General features: G+C 42.7%; 3 protein-coding genes across 3 annotated transcripts in view; all 3 read right to left on the reverse strand.

Moving 5' to 3' along the window:
• LOC136947791 (histone H2AX-like) overlaps positions 1–17,831 on the reverse strand; it is a 115,056-nt gene that overhangs the window by 76,826 nt on the left and 20,399 nt on the right. Inside the window, exon 2 of the mRNA XM_067241987.1 lies at positions 4,409–4,438. Coding sequence (XP_067098088.1) covers positions 4,409–4,438 — 30 coding nt within the window. The remainder of the gene's footprint in view (positions 1–4,408; positions 4,439–17,831) is intronic.
• LOC136947992 (histone H2B-like) lies at positions 1,128–2,377 on the reverse strand. Its single transcript, XM_067242237.1, has one exon. It carries the CDS (start codon positions 2,313–2,315, stop codon positions 1,941–1,943), a length of 375 nt encoding a protein of 124 aa, XP_067098338.1. The 5' UTR covers positions 2,316–2,377; the 3' UTR covers positions 1,128–1,940.
• On the reverse strand, positions 3,200–3,511 carry LOC136947962 (histone H4). Its single transcript, XM_067242203.1, has one exon. It carries the CDS (start codon positions 3,509–3,511, stop codon positions 3,200–3,202), a length of 312 nt encoding a protein of 103 aa, XP_067098304.1.

Here is a 17,831-nt window from a genome sequence, read left to right on the forward strand (position 1 = left end):
ATGCTAGATACAGGCAGGATACGTTAGCATTGCTAATAACTGTTTGCGACAACATCATACTACAGCTTGCGGCTGTGATGAACATAAGGTCGGTACAGCACCTCTTTTCAGCAACAGCTTCATAGCAAATCCTGCTTTACATTGTCCCAGGTTTTCAAAACTGTCCTGGGCTGCGTTTCCCGATAACGATGGACCGTAGCAATGATCGAGCAAAAAACGAAACCATCGAGATTTCTTACGTACGTTTCCCAAACATGCTCGTAAGGAGTAGGCTAATCTATGCACTTTCAAGAGTTACGAATTTTCAAGAGACACTTTAGCTACGATGTCTTCAGGAACGGCCCGTAAAACTAAGATTCGTCCTACGATGGATTCTACGATCAACTTAGGTTTACGACGCTTTCGGGAAACGTACCCCTGGTGAAATGGTTCGAGCAAATGTGTAATTGAGGGTCGAACTGCACATCTTCTCATAGACAAACATCACAGCCCGTCGAGTGTTTGGTTCCTTGGGAAGACTCTGAAAAGTGTCACCATTCCTTGTACAGGCTGGAACACTGCATTTACGACCGTAGTCCATTTTCAATATCCTTGAAAAACGTTATTCTTTGTAATTCCGTGGAAGTACACAGAGCAGCGAGCAGCAATTTTTAGGGCGTGACAAAAGTACAGACCAGAGCCAAAAAAGGTGGAGCCACCGAACTGACATCAGTTCCGTGGCTTTTTCAAAACCTACGTTTTACAGCTGATTTTTTTAATTGTGAGATTTGCATAGGAAAGAGGTGTCAATGGACTTTGGGGTTCACTGTATGTCCATTTTACCACTTAACTATCATTATTCAACTGTGACAAGGTAAATTCAGTTCCTCAATAAATGATCCCTTTAAGCATCCACATACATTTTCTGAAGCTACGTTTAAGACTATTTTTTGCACATAATGGGGCAACCATTCAATTGTTCAAGGGTTCAAAAGGGAGTCAGGTGGCTGAGCGGTTAAAGAATCGGGCTAGTAATCAGAAGGTCGCTGGTTCGATTCCCGGCCGTGCCAAATGACGTTGTGTCCTTGGGCAAGGCACTTCACCCTACTTGCCTCGGGGGAATGTCCCTGTACTTACTGTAAGTCGCTCTGGATAAGAGCATCTGCTAAATGACTAAATGTAATGTAAATGTAAATGTAATTGTCTAAATAAAACCAGAACCAAAAAAAAAGAGCTTGAATGAGACTGACTCTCAAAACATCTTCAATATAGACAATCGACATGATGGGTAGGCTGTGAAAAAAAAGGTTGGATAAATATCGTTTGTGAATGTGTGGACATTTTGTTGGCCTGTGCTGAATTAATCAAAGTAGGCTACAAAACTTGTACTCCCTCAGAAATAGTCAGATGGGACAGTATAACCAGATTGTATTTTTAAATCAATTATTCAGGTCACATTCCAGCAACATAGGCCTCCCACTACTGACATCTAGGAATTCTTAATTGAGTACTTAATTCAGAGTACTGAGTTGCAACAAAACATGAATGTGCATTCATTCAACGTTAAACCCTTTACATTGTCATTTTAGCAGACGCCCTTATCCAGAGCAACTTACACTAAGTACAGGGACATTCTCCCTGTAGTAGGATGAAGTGCTTTGCTCAAGGACACCCTTTATAGTCTTGGAACATTTCTTGCAATAGTGTTATCAATGTTATGGTAAAAAGAGCAAAACCCAATGCATGTCCTGACCAGGAGCTAGGAAAGTAATGACTATTCCCAGGTCGCATGTCAACGTTCATAACGTTAGTAAAGTACCCTTACCATCGCAAGTCGCCTGTAGTCTCGTCAGAATCATAACCCTGACAGGCGCAAATGGAAATTGGCACATTTTCAAGGTAATGTGGGTGGCTCTTAAAAGAGCCTTTGGGGTATCATAGGTCAGTCAAATGGCAACAGTTTACTTGGAACTGGTGTACTTGGTCACCGCCTTGGTGCCCTCGGACACGGCGTGCTTAGCCAGTTCACCGGGGAGCAGCAGGCGAACGGCGGTCTGGATCTCCCTGGAGGTGATGGTTGATCGCTTGTTGTAGTGAGCCAAACGGGAAGACTCTCCGGCGATACGCTCGAAAATGTCGTTGACAAAGGAATTCATGATTCCCATGGCCTTGGACGAGATTCCGGTATCGGGGTGGACCTGTTTCAGCACTTTGTACACGTAGATAGCATAGCTCTCCTTCCTTGACTTTCTGCGCTTCTTGCCTCCCTTCACAGCAGTCTTAGAAACGGCTTTCTTGGAGCCCTTCTTGGGCGCTGACTTCGCTGGCTCAGGCATGTTGACGTCTCGTTGCTATTCAGGAACGAATGAGTAACCAGGAGGTCGCGACTCCATTTATATAGGGGGTTGGATGCAAAAATATGGGCACGCCTCCCAGCACTACGAGGCGTTGACGCAGTGAAACGCGCGTGCGCCAGATTATCCGCCTCCTCTACTTCCCTTCTCCCGGTGGATTTTGTAGGCATCTCTCCAGCGCATGCGCCCATCCTTGCGGACGACATGCACTTGCCATCCTGAAGTATCCATTTTGTTATCCGTTAAAAGTGTTCCACTTTGTTTCATGTTTTGTTACGGATCGTTTTCAACCAATGTCAATTTTTCATTTCAAAGGTCAGATAGGTTGTTTACTTAAATATGTCTAATGTCTACTTAAATACATATGAATACAGGAATAGGAGCCTCGTTTAGCTTCTGCTCGCAAATAACCTAACCTTACAAACAAAATCAAGTCTCACTAAATTATACGTGTCAGACTACAATCCTAGCGCAATACACGCACGGCGCTTGGTGGCTTCAATGTAACCAATGTTTTGTTGGGAATTGTTCAACTGAAAGACAAATATTGTTATGAATAATATGAACGGCAATATTACGTGTCGAAAAATGTGTGCCTAGTATTGAATTGTCAAATGTATCGTGCTCTGGCACTCATGCCATCTCAGGAAATAGGTCACATCATTAGCACTCATCCCTGATCTATAACGTATTTTCAACCTGACCCACCAATAACCACAGGCGACTTTTATAACTCTAGCCTAAGGGAACAATGTATCGTTTGCAACATGGAATTAAATATGGATAACTCTTTACTGTAAGTGTGGGTGGCTCTTAAAAGAACCTTTGGGTTGTGTCGAAACAGTAGCGTATGTCAACATTGCAGTTTAACCGCCGAAGCCGTACAGGGTGCGTCCCTGGCGCTTGAGAGCGTAGACGACGTCCATGGCGGTCACGGTCTTCCTCTTGGCATGCTCGGTATAGGTTACAGCATCACGGATGACATTTTCAAGAAACACTTTGAGAACCCCACGAGTTTCTTCGTAGATCAAGCCTGAGATACGTTTCACGCCGCCACGACGAGCAAGGCGACGAATAGCGGGCTTGGTGATGCCCTGGATGTTATCCCTCAAAACTTTACGGTGACGCTTGGCGCCTCCTTTGCCGAGTCCTTTGCCTCCTTTGCCTCTGCCTGACATGATGACTATTACAACGGCTTCAAACAGTAATGCAATTCTCAACCGACTACTGGCTCTTTGTCTCGACCGTACGGACGTGAAGGAACACTGCAAGCGCCATTCTCCTTGTCTCTGTGGAGTTGTAATTAAAGGGACCGTCTCCCAACATGGCCTCCTGTAGACCTATGCTGACACTATTTTGTCATGTGTATTCTTAAAGCCATTTTCAAAAGTTAATGAAAGGGATCGCGATAGTTAGAAAAAATTATTGGTCTTGCAGTGAAGTTCAAATGAATGGATGATCAGATTACATTTTGTCATCTAACCAATTTACCAAAAAGGTGCGTTGTCACATTTAAATGTGGAGAGTAATATTTAAAACTTATACTAACCTATACACTAATTGTAGTAGTACAAAACATATAATAATACAGAACATATAAGGGGAGTCAGATGGCTGAGCGGTTAGGGAATCGGGCTATTAATCAGAAAGTTGTCGATTCGATTCTGTGTCCTTGTGCAAGGCACTTTACCCTACTTGCCTCGGGGGGAATGTCCCGGTACTTACTGTAAGACGCTCTGGATAAGAGCGTTTGCTAAATCACTAAATGTAATGTAATGTAAACGAGACAGAGTGGCTTGTGGGAACTTGCACCTTGTTACAACACATTCTTGTTAAAAAAGTCACATTTCAGTTTTTATTAGATTTTTGTTGTGAAATAGACGTTGTGTAGATTTTTTTCAGCAAGTTCTACACGTTTAAATCATAATGATCCACGTCCTTGTTTCTCGTGCAAATGACCAATTGTGAATTTTGATCTTAAAAAATAACTAACGCTCCACATAACTATTTCGAGTGAGTTACTAGGAGTAGGCTACCTTGATTTGTTCAGGGTTCCATTTCACTCATATTGTCACGCACATTCTGTCTTGTACTTTATAGTACTTCTATAAATAAGGAATGGACCAGAGACCAAGGCATAAGGTTGACCATTTACTAGGCATAACTTAAAGTCTGAACACTCGCGCATGTGCACTCATTACATAGCAAAACCTGCTCACCACATCTCCCCCTTTTAAACTGATACTTTTAGGATCTTTACAGAAAACTTAAATCATATGTTAATAAAGCCTAATGCTTATTTTACCCACAAGCTGGCACCTTTAACATCTGTAAACATGAGCATAGGTAAACTATTTAAATGAACCTCATATTTTCATATCTCATATCTCGACACACATTTCACAACACATATCTAGACATACATTCAGCATCTCATGTTCCTTTTTTTGTTTTGTTTTTCTACATATAAACACAGTACATGACCTGAGATGTAGGGTGGACTGCCTGATCCTCTCTGTTGTGGTATGGAGGTTATTCTGCTCCGTGTATACACACAACACTAAGCTACAAATTCAGTCTGTACACAGGCTTGACTTCTCTGCTAACCCTGGTGTGTAGGCCAGAGTGTGGCAGGCTTCCAGACGGTGAAGGAGCCACTCTCAAATGAGAACTGTTTCTTCGGAGACTGCCTGTTGAGGTTTGGATCACGTATGAACGTGGTGTCCCTGCTGAGCCAGAGACGACTTCTGTGTGTGGTACATTCCGTATCCCAACTCTCTGACCTGGCTGGAGTGGTGGTGTCTCCCGTGCTCTGTGTCATCTGTTGTATCCTTCAGCCTGTTGTCTCTTAAGCTCCTGGTCTTTCAACTCAAAAGGTCTCAAGTCTGGCCATGCTGTTTTGAGAGTGCTTGGACAGACCGGAAGGGGTGTCTGGATGTTGCGGCCCATCAGGAGCTGCGCTGGTGATACTCCATGGGCAAGAGGAGTTGCTCTGTACGCCATAAGCGCTTTGTGAGGGTCCTCACTCTTCTGCAACAAGGATATCAAAGTCTTTACTGCACGTTCAGCTTCCCCATTGCTTTGCGGGTAACGGGGGCTACTGGTAACATGTTAAAAGTTGTAATCCTTAGCAAAATCAGCAAACTCTGCGGCAGCAAACTGCGGTCTGTTGTCTGTGACGAGTGTATCTGGCACCCCATGGCGGCTAAAGATGGCTTTTATTTTCTTAATCACAGCTGTTGCTGAAGTGCTTGTGAGATTGGCAACCTCAATGTAACATGAGTAGTAATCAATGATTACTAAATACTGACCCTTCTTCCACTCAAATAAGTCAGCTGCCAGCCGTTCCCATGGGCGTGATGGCACGGGTGTGGTCATCAGAGGTTCTGTGGCATTTTGACTCTCTTTAGCACAAATTTCACACTGACGTACCTTCTCTCTGATTTCATTTGTCAGCCCAGGCCACCACACTGCTTCATGGGCCCTGGCCATGCATTTCACCATGCCCTGGTGACCCTGGTGAATTTTGTCCAAAATGTCCTGTTGCATGCTTGCTGGAATCAGTATTCTCCTTCCTTTCATCAACAGGCCATCCACCATCAACAGGTCGTTTCTGTATCACCAAAAGGGCTTTAACTGTGGCGCAGAACTGTTTCTTTCCCACCCTGTGTGGACCAGGGAAGACAGCTGCTTACACACTGGATCTTCTTCTTGTGCTCTTCCTATTTGTAGCAATTTCTCAGGTGAGGCTGGGAGTTGCTGAATGACCTCATTGATTTGAGATGTCAAGTCATTCTGGAGCGCAAGGTCTTCCTCTGTTGCAGTACACAGGAGTGCAGCTCTTGATAGAGCGTCAGCTGTGATAAGATTTTTCCCTGGTACATGTAAAACGCAGAAGTCTCAATCTGAAGCGCATAATACGAGGCGGGACGTCATCCAGCGGCCTTGAGCTTAGAAGACTGATTAATGGTTTGTGGTCGGTTCGCATCACAAAGTGTAGGCCCAGGAGGTAGGTCTGAAATCTCTCACAAGCCCAGTTGACAGCAAGGGCCTCCTTTTCAATTTGGGCATATCTGCGCTCTGTTTCAGTCATACTGCGAGATATGAAAGCCACTGGCCTCCAGTCTCCAGATTCTTGAAGATGAGACAAGACCCCTCCTAATCCATAAGAGGATGCATCTGCTGAAACCCTGGTCTGTTTCTCTGGACTGTACTGGGCAAGGACAGTAGATGAGCTGAGCTCGTCTTTCACCTTTTCAAAGGCATTCTTCTGCGCTGCTCCCCATATCCACATGTTTTCAGCTTTCAAGAGGTCTCTGATTGGCCCTGTGAGCTCTGCCAGGTTAGGGGAGAATTTTCCCACATAGCTGACCATCCCCATGAAGCGTTTTATGTCGGCCACATCTTTGGGTGGCGGCATCTCTCTAATCACCCTGATCTTCTCAGGATCTGCTCATCTGAACTGACAAAGTGTCTGAGAAATTTGACCTGCTTCACTGCAAACTGACATTTGTAATTCAGAGTTAGGCCTCTCTGCTGCAGTCTTTGCAATATTTGATGCACTCTGTCATCATGCTCTCTGGGCCACACCAGGATGTCATCTGCATGACACCCTCCAGGCCGTCAAGCATCTGTGTCAATCACTTCTGAAAGTGTTCTGGTGCGGACGATATTCCAAAGGGAAGTCGATTAAAACAATAACGGCCTATCGGTGTGATGAAGGTGGTGAGTGGAGTTGAGTCCTTGTGCAAAGGCACCTGCCAAAAACCCGCAGTGGCATCCAGTTTGGAAAAAATTCTAGCTCCAGCCAGCCAGCTCCAGCCAGCCAGCTCCAGCCAGCCAGCTCCAGCCAGCCAGCTCCAGCCACCGTCTCGTCGACAGCTCAGGATTTGGTACTAAAACCATTCCAGAGCACAACTCTGTAGCTTCCTCTATGTGAGAAATAACACCCATTTCCATCATCCTTTTTAACTCTTCTTGAACTTTTCCCCTTAAGGACAATGGTACATGGCGTGGCACAGAGAGGGCAAAGAAAGTGGCATTTTCTTTTAATTAGGTGTGCTCAAGCCTTCAGCAAGAGCACAACCTTCGTTCTCTCACATATATATTATTATTCTTTTTGCCCCCCTAAAACTCAGTCAATATTTGGCCTACATAGACAACCTAGGTGTCAAAAGTTTCGTCTTGGTAGCGATTGAGTTGCTTCTATTAGGATTTACGTTCCGTTGCATGGTTTAGGCTCAAGTTACGTTTTTGTGGCAAAAAGTGAAGCTAACGGTGGCTAATTTGCTAGCCACAGTCACTGACGTTACTAACGTCACTACGTCACTAACGTCACGAAAACACGCGTGACTACCTGTAGCAGAACATTCGTAGTAGGAAGTAGGCCCACATCTACTTTCGGAAATGGTAGTCTAGTTCACTGAGGCATTAGCATGACATTAGCCTCTGTTACCCGGGCAACACATACTACAGTGGTCTATGATGCATCTGTTTTCAATCATTAAAATAAACGTTCCTCACAAATTAATTTTCGTTGTAGGATTTATTATGACATTACATTACAAGTAAACGATTTGTTGGTGAAATTATCATTACCTGTGGTTTCAAACCAGTGTTTCTCACTGCAACGCTGTAGCCTACGCGAGACACACTACAAAAACATCTAGCACTACACAGCTGTTTAGGAAGTCAAACGGCGACAGAACATGTTTGGCACTCCCCTTACTTAAATCAAAAGTCTTTCAATAGGTGAAACTGTCTGACTACTAACCTGAACTTCATTGCCACAGCCTAAACTTTGTCAATCTGTTCATGAAAATAATTAATTTCAGCCTAAACCGTACAACTGAACGTTACATCGAATTCAACCAACGCAACCGCTACCAAGACGAACACAGCAGTAGTCTAGTACTGTACTGTAGTAGTAGAATTTGCATTTTGCGTTGTTACTGACAATGATCGCTACCAGTGAGCTTTTTATGAATGAGCGATTTTCCACTAAATAAATGTCAAGCTTATTTACGTTTTTGGGGGCATATTTTCAGTTAGCAGATGGTACTGTTTGAATCGCGATTCTATCGTCTGCCGGTCACGTCGTAGAATAATCTTCAAAGGGGGTTCTTTATTTATGAATGAATGCAATATGAGTAGGCTAAATGCCTGAAAATATCACCAGAAGGAAAACCTTAAAGGACGTTAAAGTCATAGAGATTAGGTCAATTTTAACACCGGTGTGCCAAATTTATTCGTTTTGATTCAGCTATGAGGCTGCCTCTTGCAGGGGAAATGAGAAGACATCATATTTCATTCTACACTTCACTCGTATTTTGAGTTGTAAATGAGCAGCAAAAAAAAGATGCTTTTAAATCTATGTAATCTTTATAAATAATAAGTAGGCCCTATGCATTTTTATATAAAATATACAGACCCCTGTGCAACCGACGCAAGCAAGCAAGCACACCCTACAATTTCCCCAGAAATTGTACCCTCTCTAGTTTAATTTTGTATTATCCCTCTAGCTTACCTAATCCACTGAAAACTCTAGTATATTGTTCTTTGTAGCTTACCTCAGCTGTTGTGATGACTAGCCTGGCACAACATACACCTGCTGCTTCGCTACAGTTCCATCGTGGCTGATAGCAGTAAAATGTTCCTTCACATCTAAGGGAGTTGAAGGATTAATATATCTATGTGTCTATTCCAATATGTAATGATAGTATTCAATGACACAAATCTGTGTTCTAGAAAGAGTGGTCTGGAGTCGCAAAGGTCCCATAATATCAGCTTTAATGCAGCAGTTGGAAATCAACAAGTACAGAGCTCTGGGGTTGTCTACGTTTCCCTACCCGCAACAGAGTTTGGGCTGGTTCACGAAGTCCAACTGCCTATCTTTCCCTGCCCCAGCATATCATATACAATGGAATTGAAAACACAAGTATCAAAAAAGGGTTGAGCTTGTTCTCTCGTGCATCAGGGAGTTGTTCTTGCCTCCGCGTCCCACCTGCTCGGGTGCCGTCTCCACCCGGTTTCAAGGTTGTTTCTGAAAATGAAGAGATAGAGACACAAAGAACAGCCTGCTTCCCACACCCAGTGTGAGACCCAATGTTTAAGCCTGAGCACACTTCTAAGTTCATAACTTTAATAAGCACAATGCATAACTTTAATAAGCACAATATATTCTTTAATCCCTCTTTTGATCTCTGAAAACACCAGAGATCAATCAACATAGCGTGGACCAACCACTGCCTCCTCGTCCTGGTCAGCCAGCCCCAGCAACGGCATTTGGAACCCCTTCATCGGGTTCTCCTCAGCCTAGACAATGATCCTGTTACACAGGGACCTGATACATGGGATACAGCAACAATCATGTTTATATTGATATAGCACACTCTTAAGTAAAATAGCGGAAACCTTCTTAGTCCAGTACAATTCTAGTGTGGTCAAGCAGTATCACTCTTGGCCTAGTCGTAACCCTCTTTTCCGGACTCTCACATTCGTAGCAATAGCAAAAGGTTCACTGGCCCTTCTCCACCAACTCCTGCAACGTACGACTGGATTCTGGAGCAGCACAACACATGCTCCAGTGGTACTTCCTTTCCCCAGCAGCCTTAGGGCGTGCAAGGTTCTCTCGATGACCTTGAATGGTCCTGTCCATAAATGTACAACAGGCTTCCCCGAACATCTGATGATGTATTGGGGCAGGTGACACAGGGTCTTCAAGGGGAAGGGGTAGATCATCCAGTGAGAAAGGGGGGGACATGGTCTCCAGGGGAATGGGGCCTTAGAACAGGGGTTAGGTAGTCAGACCCGCCGGTCTGACTCGTCCTGAAGCAGAAAAGAGTTACAGTCCCAGCATCACCTTATCTCCCATGATCAAGCAGTAACTGAGTCAAATGAGATGCGAACAGTAAGGTGTGACAACAAACCCAAATTTAAAAAATATCCCATTACCGATTACACAATGTTGACATACAAATCAACAATAATGATGAGACTATTCAGCATTATGGCCAAGTGGTGTGGACACACTGGACACAGTGGGAAAACCCTAATGATGTTATAGGGGAAAACCCACCATCCATGTACCCACGGCAGACCTGGACATGCTCACAGGCCCCCTTCACCACATACATACTTTAGCCAAGCTTTTAGAATTGTAATAAAATAAAATACATTCGAAACAAATAGAAAAACCAGAAATAAGACAGGATATTTTAAAGTTTTCATAAGATCCCTCCTTTCATTGATAACTTTAATCAATACCCAATCTCCTTGTTTGACTCCTCCACTCTTTGGTTTACTGCTTCACCTGGAACAGAATTTAGCAGAAGACATCTCTTTTCTCGTGAGCATTAGGTTTAAGTTGTGGAATTATGATCTTCCATAATTCTATTCAAATGTTGTTAATGCATCTGGTACAGGACTGGGAAAGATTTCAATCCACTGTAAACATATAATTACCAGGCAGTATTGACCCTTCAGTTTTCTTATTGTTGAGCAAACACACGTAACAGCATCTAATAATACATCATCATTTGATATTCAACTCATATTAGTCATGCCTAGAAATGACAATTTGTTTCTTTGTTCCCTTCTTTAGAAAATAAACTGTTAGTCTAATTTCTTTCACTCCAAAAAACCTTTTCTGTCTTTTAAAACAGTTAAGTTTAAGACCAATATTGTTTTAGATTCTCCATTTTACCAAATCACAGCTCTTTTTTATCAAAGATATGATCAAAGCAATTTTCATTATGCCAAACCAGAATCCGTATGCTTCTTAAATGAAATATAAACCAAATCATGTTCTTAATGTAGCTATTAACCAAACATTTTTCCCAACTATATTTTCTATAAAGGTCAGATAGGTAGAACTTCATAACTCGTTTTGCTGCAGTTCAAAACGAGCCAATTAGCTCAAACCATCATAACCACAATTTATCAGACTTGATGAGTCTTCCCAAATTATTTCAGAACTGAATGTTATAATAACCCTCTTCATAATACAACATTATCACAGCATAACTGTTTATCCCAAACAGTATGCCAGGCTCTGATAAAACTCTCAAATAAAACTTAAAACCAAATTATAATTAAACTCCAAATAAAAGTACATTTAGTTATTGTCTCTTTCTCATTTTTAACCAAATTACATCTAATACCTTTATCAAAACTCTTAAAAACCCTAGATTTTACTATTTTGACTTAAAATGTTATCCCATATACCTTCAAAGTATATTCATAGTTTCCTCTTCAAAACATCAGTGTTTAAACCAATCATCTCTTCACATCCACAAAACGTTCTTGTTTTATTTCATAACCTTCCATGATCCTCTCTAAACTAATCCTTTATGTAACTTTCCAATTGCTTCCTCATAATTTTTCACATACATTTCCTCAAACCATTCTTTGACCAACACAGCTGTTTAGCGTTTACCGTCTATTCACTTAATTTTGCTCTAGTATAACTCTTCCAATTGTATTAGAACCAATTTATAAACCAGGGGTATACCCTCTGGGATCACCTTTGTAAGATCTCAACGTAACTGGACTCTTTTAGCCCCCACCTTTCTCCAACTCTCCTCGGGATTTCTGTAACATCTTGGTCAAAGAAAAAAGCACGAGATTAGTAAAAGTGAGTGATTGCACAAGAAAAAAGCACGAGATTGATAAGTGAGTGATTTCACTATTTGAAAACTTGTTAGACTTTGCAGTGAAGGCAATTATGGTCCTTGGAGGGCACCTAGTGGATTTATTTATTTATAAAGAACGACAGATCTGTTTAAAATACCATTCAACTCAACCCGATTCCACACAAATATTACTTTTTCAGGGACTGTGACCCTTTTGTACCGGAGAGGACAAAGGAAAGAAAAAATAAACACACACACAACAAATTCAGGGACTCTAACCCTTGGAGTGCTCCTTTTTTAAACACAAAACAAGTTCAGGGACTCTAACCCTTGGAGTGTATTTTAACCTCTCCTTTTTTAAACATAAAACACGTAGGCCTACAGGGACTCTCACCCTTTTTGAAGAGGACTCTAACCTCTCCTTGACAAAGACAAACGTGTAGGGACTTCCATCCTTTTGAAGAGGACTCTAACCTCCCCTTGACGAAGACAAGCCACGTGTTAGGACTCTCACCCTTTTGAAGAGGACTCTAACCTCTCCTTGACAAGACAAAACACATATAGGGACTCTCACCCATTTGAAGAGGACTCTAACCTCTCCTTGACAAGACAAAACACGTGTAGGGACTTCCACCCTTTTGGAGAGGACTCTAACCTCCCCTTGACAAAGACAAACGTGTAGGGACTTCCACCCTTTTGAAGAGGACTCTAACCTCCCCTTGACGAAGACAAGCCACGTGTTAGGACTCTCACCCTTTTGAAGAGGACTCTAACCTCTCCTTGACAAAGACAAACGTGTAGGGACTTCCACCCTTTTGAAGAGGACTCTAACCTCTCCTTGAGGAAGACAAGCCACGTGTTAGGACTCTCACCCTTTTGAAGAGGACTCTAACCTCTCCTTGACAAGACAAAACACGTATAGGGACTCTCACCCATTTGAAGGGGACTCTAACCTCTCCTTGACAAGACAAAACACGTGTAGGGACTTCCACCCTTTTGAAGAGGACTCTAACCTCTCCTTGACAAGACAAAACACATATAGGGACTCTCACCCATTTGAAGAGGACTCTAACCTCTCCTTGACAAGACAAAACACGTGTAGGGACTTCCACCCTTTTGGAGAGGACTCTAACCTCCCCTTGACAAAGACAAACGTGTAGGGACTTCCACCCTTTTGAAGAGGACTCTAACCTCCCCTTGACGAAGACAAGCCACGTGTTAGGACTCTCACCCTTTTGAAGAGGACTCTAACCTCTCCTTGACAAAGACAAACGTGTAGGGACTTCCACCCTTTTGAAGAGGACTCTAACCTCTCCTTGAGGAAGACAAGCCACGTGTTAGGACTCTCACCCTTTTGAAGAGGACTCTAACCTCTCCTTGACAAGACAAAACACGTATAGGGACTCTCACCCATTTGAAGGGGACTCTAACCTCTCCTTGACAAGACAAAACACGTGTAGGGACTTCCACCCTTTTGGAGAGGACTCTAACCTCCCCTTGACAAAGACAAAACTTAAAAACGGTTGATTTCCCACCACTGTTCGTTTGACTAGGTACGATGAAACATAGTAATCGTCTAAATTTGGTTCTCAGTTCCGAATAGCAGTACTTTGAATTAACAGGTTTCTCCCGATCTGTCGGTCGGGCCGGAACCCTCTGGACTCCCTCTTTTCAGCGTCGGGGTCACCATTTGAAGGATTCATATATCTATGTGTCTATTCCAATATGTAATGATAGTATTCAATGACACAAATCTGTGTTCTAGAAAGAGTGGTCTGGAGTCGCAAAGGTCCCATAATATCAGCTTTAATGCAGCAGTTGGAAATCAACAAGTACAGAGCTCTGGGGTTGTCTACGTTTCCCTACCCGCAACAGAGTTTGGGCTGGTTCACGAAGTCCAACTGCCTATCTTTCCCTGCCCCAGCATATCATATACAATGGAATTGAAAACACAAGTATCAAAAAAGGGTTGAGCTTGTTCTCTCGTGCATCAGGGAGTTGTTCTTGCCTCCGCGTCCCACCGCGCGGGTGCCGTCTCCACCCGGTTTCAAGGTTGTTTCTGAAAATGAAGAGATAGAGACACAAAGAACAGCCTGCTTCCCACACCCAGTGTGAGACCCAATGTTTAAGCCTGAGCACACTTCTAAGTTCATAACTTTAATAAGCACAATGCATAACTTTAATAAGCACAATATATTCTTTAGAGTGTTACTTGGTCCACAGTCTTTTTGTTGTCAGCAACAGCTTTCCATGTCGCCTTTGCGAGTACAAATGTGCCGGGATAGCTGTCACTGCAGCGCCCGTGTCCAACTTGAACGTCATCTGCTGACCATTCACCGTGACCTACTTCTGCCAGAATGTGCTGGATTTCGTACAATCCACTCTGCCCAGGAACAATGTCTCTACACTTTCATCAAAGTCACTTTCCTTGATTTCCTCCACTCTCATTTTAGTTTTGCAGATAGCTGCGAAATGTCCCATTTTCTTACATTTCTTGCACTCAGCAGTGCGCGCAGGACATGCATTCAGTGTATTTTCATGTGTTTTTCCACGTCTGCCACATCTAGTATTTGCATAATTTTGCATTTTGCAATTTTGCATTGTCCTTTGGTTTAAAACCACTTTTTCCATGTGGAGAGTATTTCTGTTTGAACTTGAATCTAACTGCATCCATGTTTGCATCTGTGCTATCCATGCTACTTTGTCTTATAAAACAGAAGAGTAGTTTCCAAGGCAGTATATTTAGTGTCCACTAGATGTCCCTCTTCACCTTAGGCCGATTCAATCCCCTCCTCCACTCAGCAGACCAGTGTAATTTGCATGTGTATTGTGTTGGTATTAGCATTTGTGTTGGGGGGATGGATGAATGCTTTTGTTTCTCAGATAACACATATTCCTGTGACCAAGCCAAACAAACAGTTAAAGAAATTGTCTGTCTTAGTTTCTTAATGTTTGGGGTAAATCTGTCCTGGCTGTAATGATGCACAATACAAGCCAAACATGAATGGTTGACATCAAATTGAAGCTCATGATCTGTAGGTCAAGTGAAGTGGATGCATATGTTCAAAAGCAGTTCTACAATAAATGATTGGGCTTGTTTTTAGGGAGTCAGGTGGCTGAGCGGTGAGGGAAGCGGGCTAGTAATCAGAAGGTTGCCAGTTCGATTCCCGGCCGTGTAAAATGACCTTGTGTCCTTGGGCAAGGCACTTCACCCTACTTGCCTCGGGGGGAGTGTCCCTGTACTTAAGTCGCTCTGGATAAGAGCTTCTGCTAAATGTAAATGTTTTTCATGTTCAGGTAAGCATGGCATAGTGAAAAGATGCACATGTCACCTACTCACTCATTCAAGCTGCGGTCATTCTAAATGTAAGGTTAAATGGATTTAATGAGGACATCATACACATTGTTTAAAGACATAATTCAGTCCTATTCCCTCTCTGCCAAGTTGTTAAAAATAGAGGGAGATTCAGAACACTGTTTGGAAACAAACTCAGGGAACACAGAAGGCCAGTGCATTTGCATGTGTATAGATATGTAAGTCAGGCAGGGGCCATCTCCTTTGTTCTCTGTCAGACCTGTCTGTGTGTGTGAGTGTGTATGTGTGTGTGTGTGACCCTGCAATACAGTCAAATGAAGTTTATGTGTAAAATTAACTGAAGTTCACTCTGCACCAAATGAAGTTCACCTACTCACATAATCAAGCTGAGGTCATTTTAAATTGATCAAAAGATTTATTCACGAGTATTTTTTTTTTTTTAAACAGTGCTGTGACAAACTATTTACAGAAGTGTACATGTGACATTTTAAGTGGAATGTTTTGTGAGGACGGAGATCTTGGGAAGGCTCAAGCAAAAACCAGTCCTGTCTCTGTCTACACGTCCAGCCACTTCAGGTCCAGGCCAGCTCCTCGGAAGGACTTCCTCTTGTCACCGTGGTGAAAACTAAGTTCAGTATTTGTGTGAATGTCCTTCACAGCCTTGAAGAGGATGGCATGCTTTCCTTCTTCTTTGTTGAAGACGCAGTGAAATGGCTTCAGTGGCTTCAATCCAGAGTTCCGCCTGCCCAGCTTTGAAGAAAAACAGACCAAGCATGTCTTCTCCTGAGTTCTGGCTCATCATTTCTCTCCCTTCTGCAGCTGTGGTGATGATTCCATGGTAATCACACACAATTTCACCTTTGTCAAAAGGCTTGGTTGTAACCACTCCTGTAATTAAGAGAAGATTACATTTGAGTTAGATCAAAATGACAAAAAAAATGCATTACAGGTCGTCAAACATTTCAATATGTTTTTCTTCAAGATGATTATGGGCTCATTTAATTATTCATATTGTGAAAAATTCTTTAGCATATGCCAATCACTCCTAGGGTGATTAGGGGCAGATCTTTAGAGGTGATTATCACACATGTCTCCTTGACCCTGGCCCTGAAAGCTGAAACAATACAAGTGAATGGGTGAGGTTGTCACCTGCATAATCAGCCCTCAATCAGCTTTAGCATATTTTGATACATGACCAGACTCCCAAAATCGCTCATAACTTTAGTTCACACTATCTTAATTACATTGAAAATATTAAACTTTGAATCACCTCTGTTCTTATTCATGGCACTTGCCTGAACACGTTAATACCACAACTGAGACTGTACGATATGTATCATGAAATTCAGCACTGTTACAACGTTTGGATCCAAAAGGGGTTAAAATCTTCAGTTTATCAGGATCAGTTTATCTTAAAATTATGATTCGAACGTGTGCTTACTCGTGAGACTTTCATGAAAACGTTGCTACCAGAACTGAGACTGTTTAAATTTAACCTCATAGGATATGTCTAAATATCTATTCAGATTAGATGTGCGACGTGAGGTTATCAGACATTTGTCCTTGGCCCTGCCCCTGAAACCAACAAACAAAAGCAGCCCCTAATGGCTAATTATAATATACAATGGGGGTTGATCATTTAATGGGGGTGGAGCGGCTATAATTGAGCCTACATTGGGGAGTTCATTCACTTCTTATTTCTCCTGCTCAAGCACAGACTTTGACCTTCTGAAGAATATATTGAATCATGGCTCCACCAGAACCAAATAGCCAGTGGCTTTTGTGCCCTCTCTGCCTGAAATCCCAGGTGAAACTGTCTTTTCATCTGCACCGAGTCTGTATGAAGAGATCAACTGACTCCATTCCTGCAGTGGTCCAGCAGGCAAAGATGAATGCTCAGGGGATTCTAAAGGATGGCATTTTTTTCAGTTACGACTTGGTTGAGAAAATGACAAAGGATCCTGATCCATGCAGCAGGCTGATAGAGGAGCTTCAGTGTCGCAACATGGTGGTGACTGGTATCACCCCAAGGCTTTCCACCAGCACAGCCAGACAGCCACCTGATGTCGAAGCTTCTGAGACTGGCGAGCGTGAGCAGTGTACAGAGAGAGGTCCACATGACTGCTTGGCTCTGTTGAGGGCTGCCAAGAAGGATTTCTTAGCAGTTCTCACAAAGGTCAACAAAGGTGACGGCACAGACTCGGCTCCCACCGATTGCAGCTTTCTGGTGAATTATCTCCAGGCAGTGTTGATGTTGAAAAACCTCCAAAACCCATGCATCGTGGAGCGCATGACTGTGAGTATTACCGTACTATTGTCGTTTTCACTTTCAGAAAATTTGACCATACTAGTTTTTTGATGATCTTACTAATTAAGTGATATCCTTGTTTGGTGCAGGTGAAGGACTGGCTTGACAAACAGAAGCAATCAGGCTTCACAGTTATTAAAGTCAAACAGCACACAACAGCAGCTAAACATGCTACCATATTTGCCCTCTCAGCAGAGGAATCCTTGGTAAGTTTATCAAATTTCGTGAAACTCACCATAACC

This window comes from Osmerus mordax, chromosome 8 (genome assembly GCF_038355195.1).
Source record: "Osmerus mordax isolate fOsmMor3 chromosome 8, fOsmMor3.pri, whole genome shotgun sequence".
NCBI classification, from domain to species: domain Eukaryota; kingdom Metazoa; phylum Chordata; class Actinopteri; order Osmeriformes; family Osmeridae; genus Osmerus; species Osmerus mordax.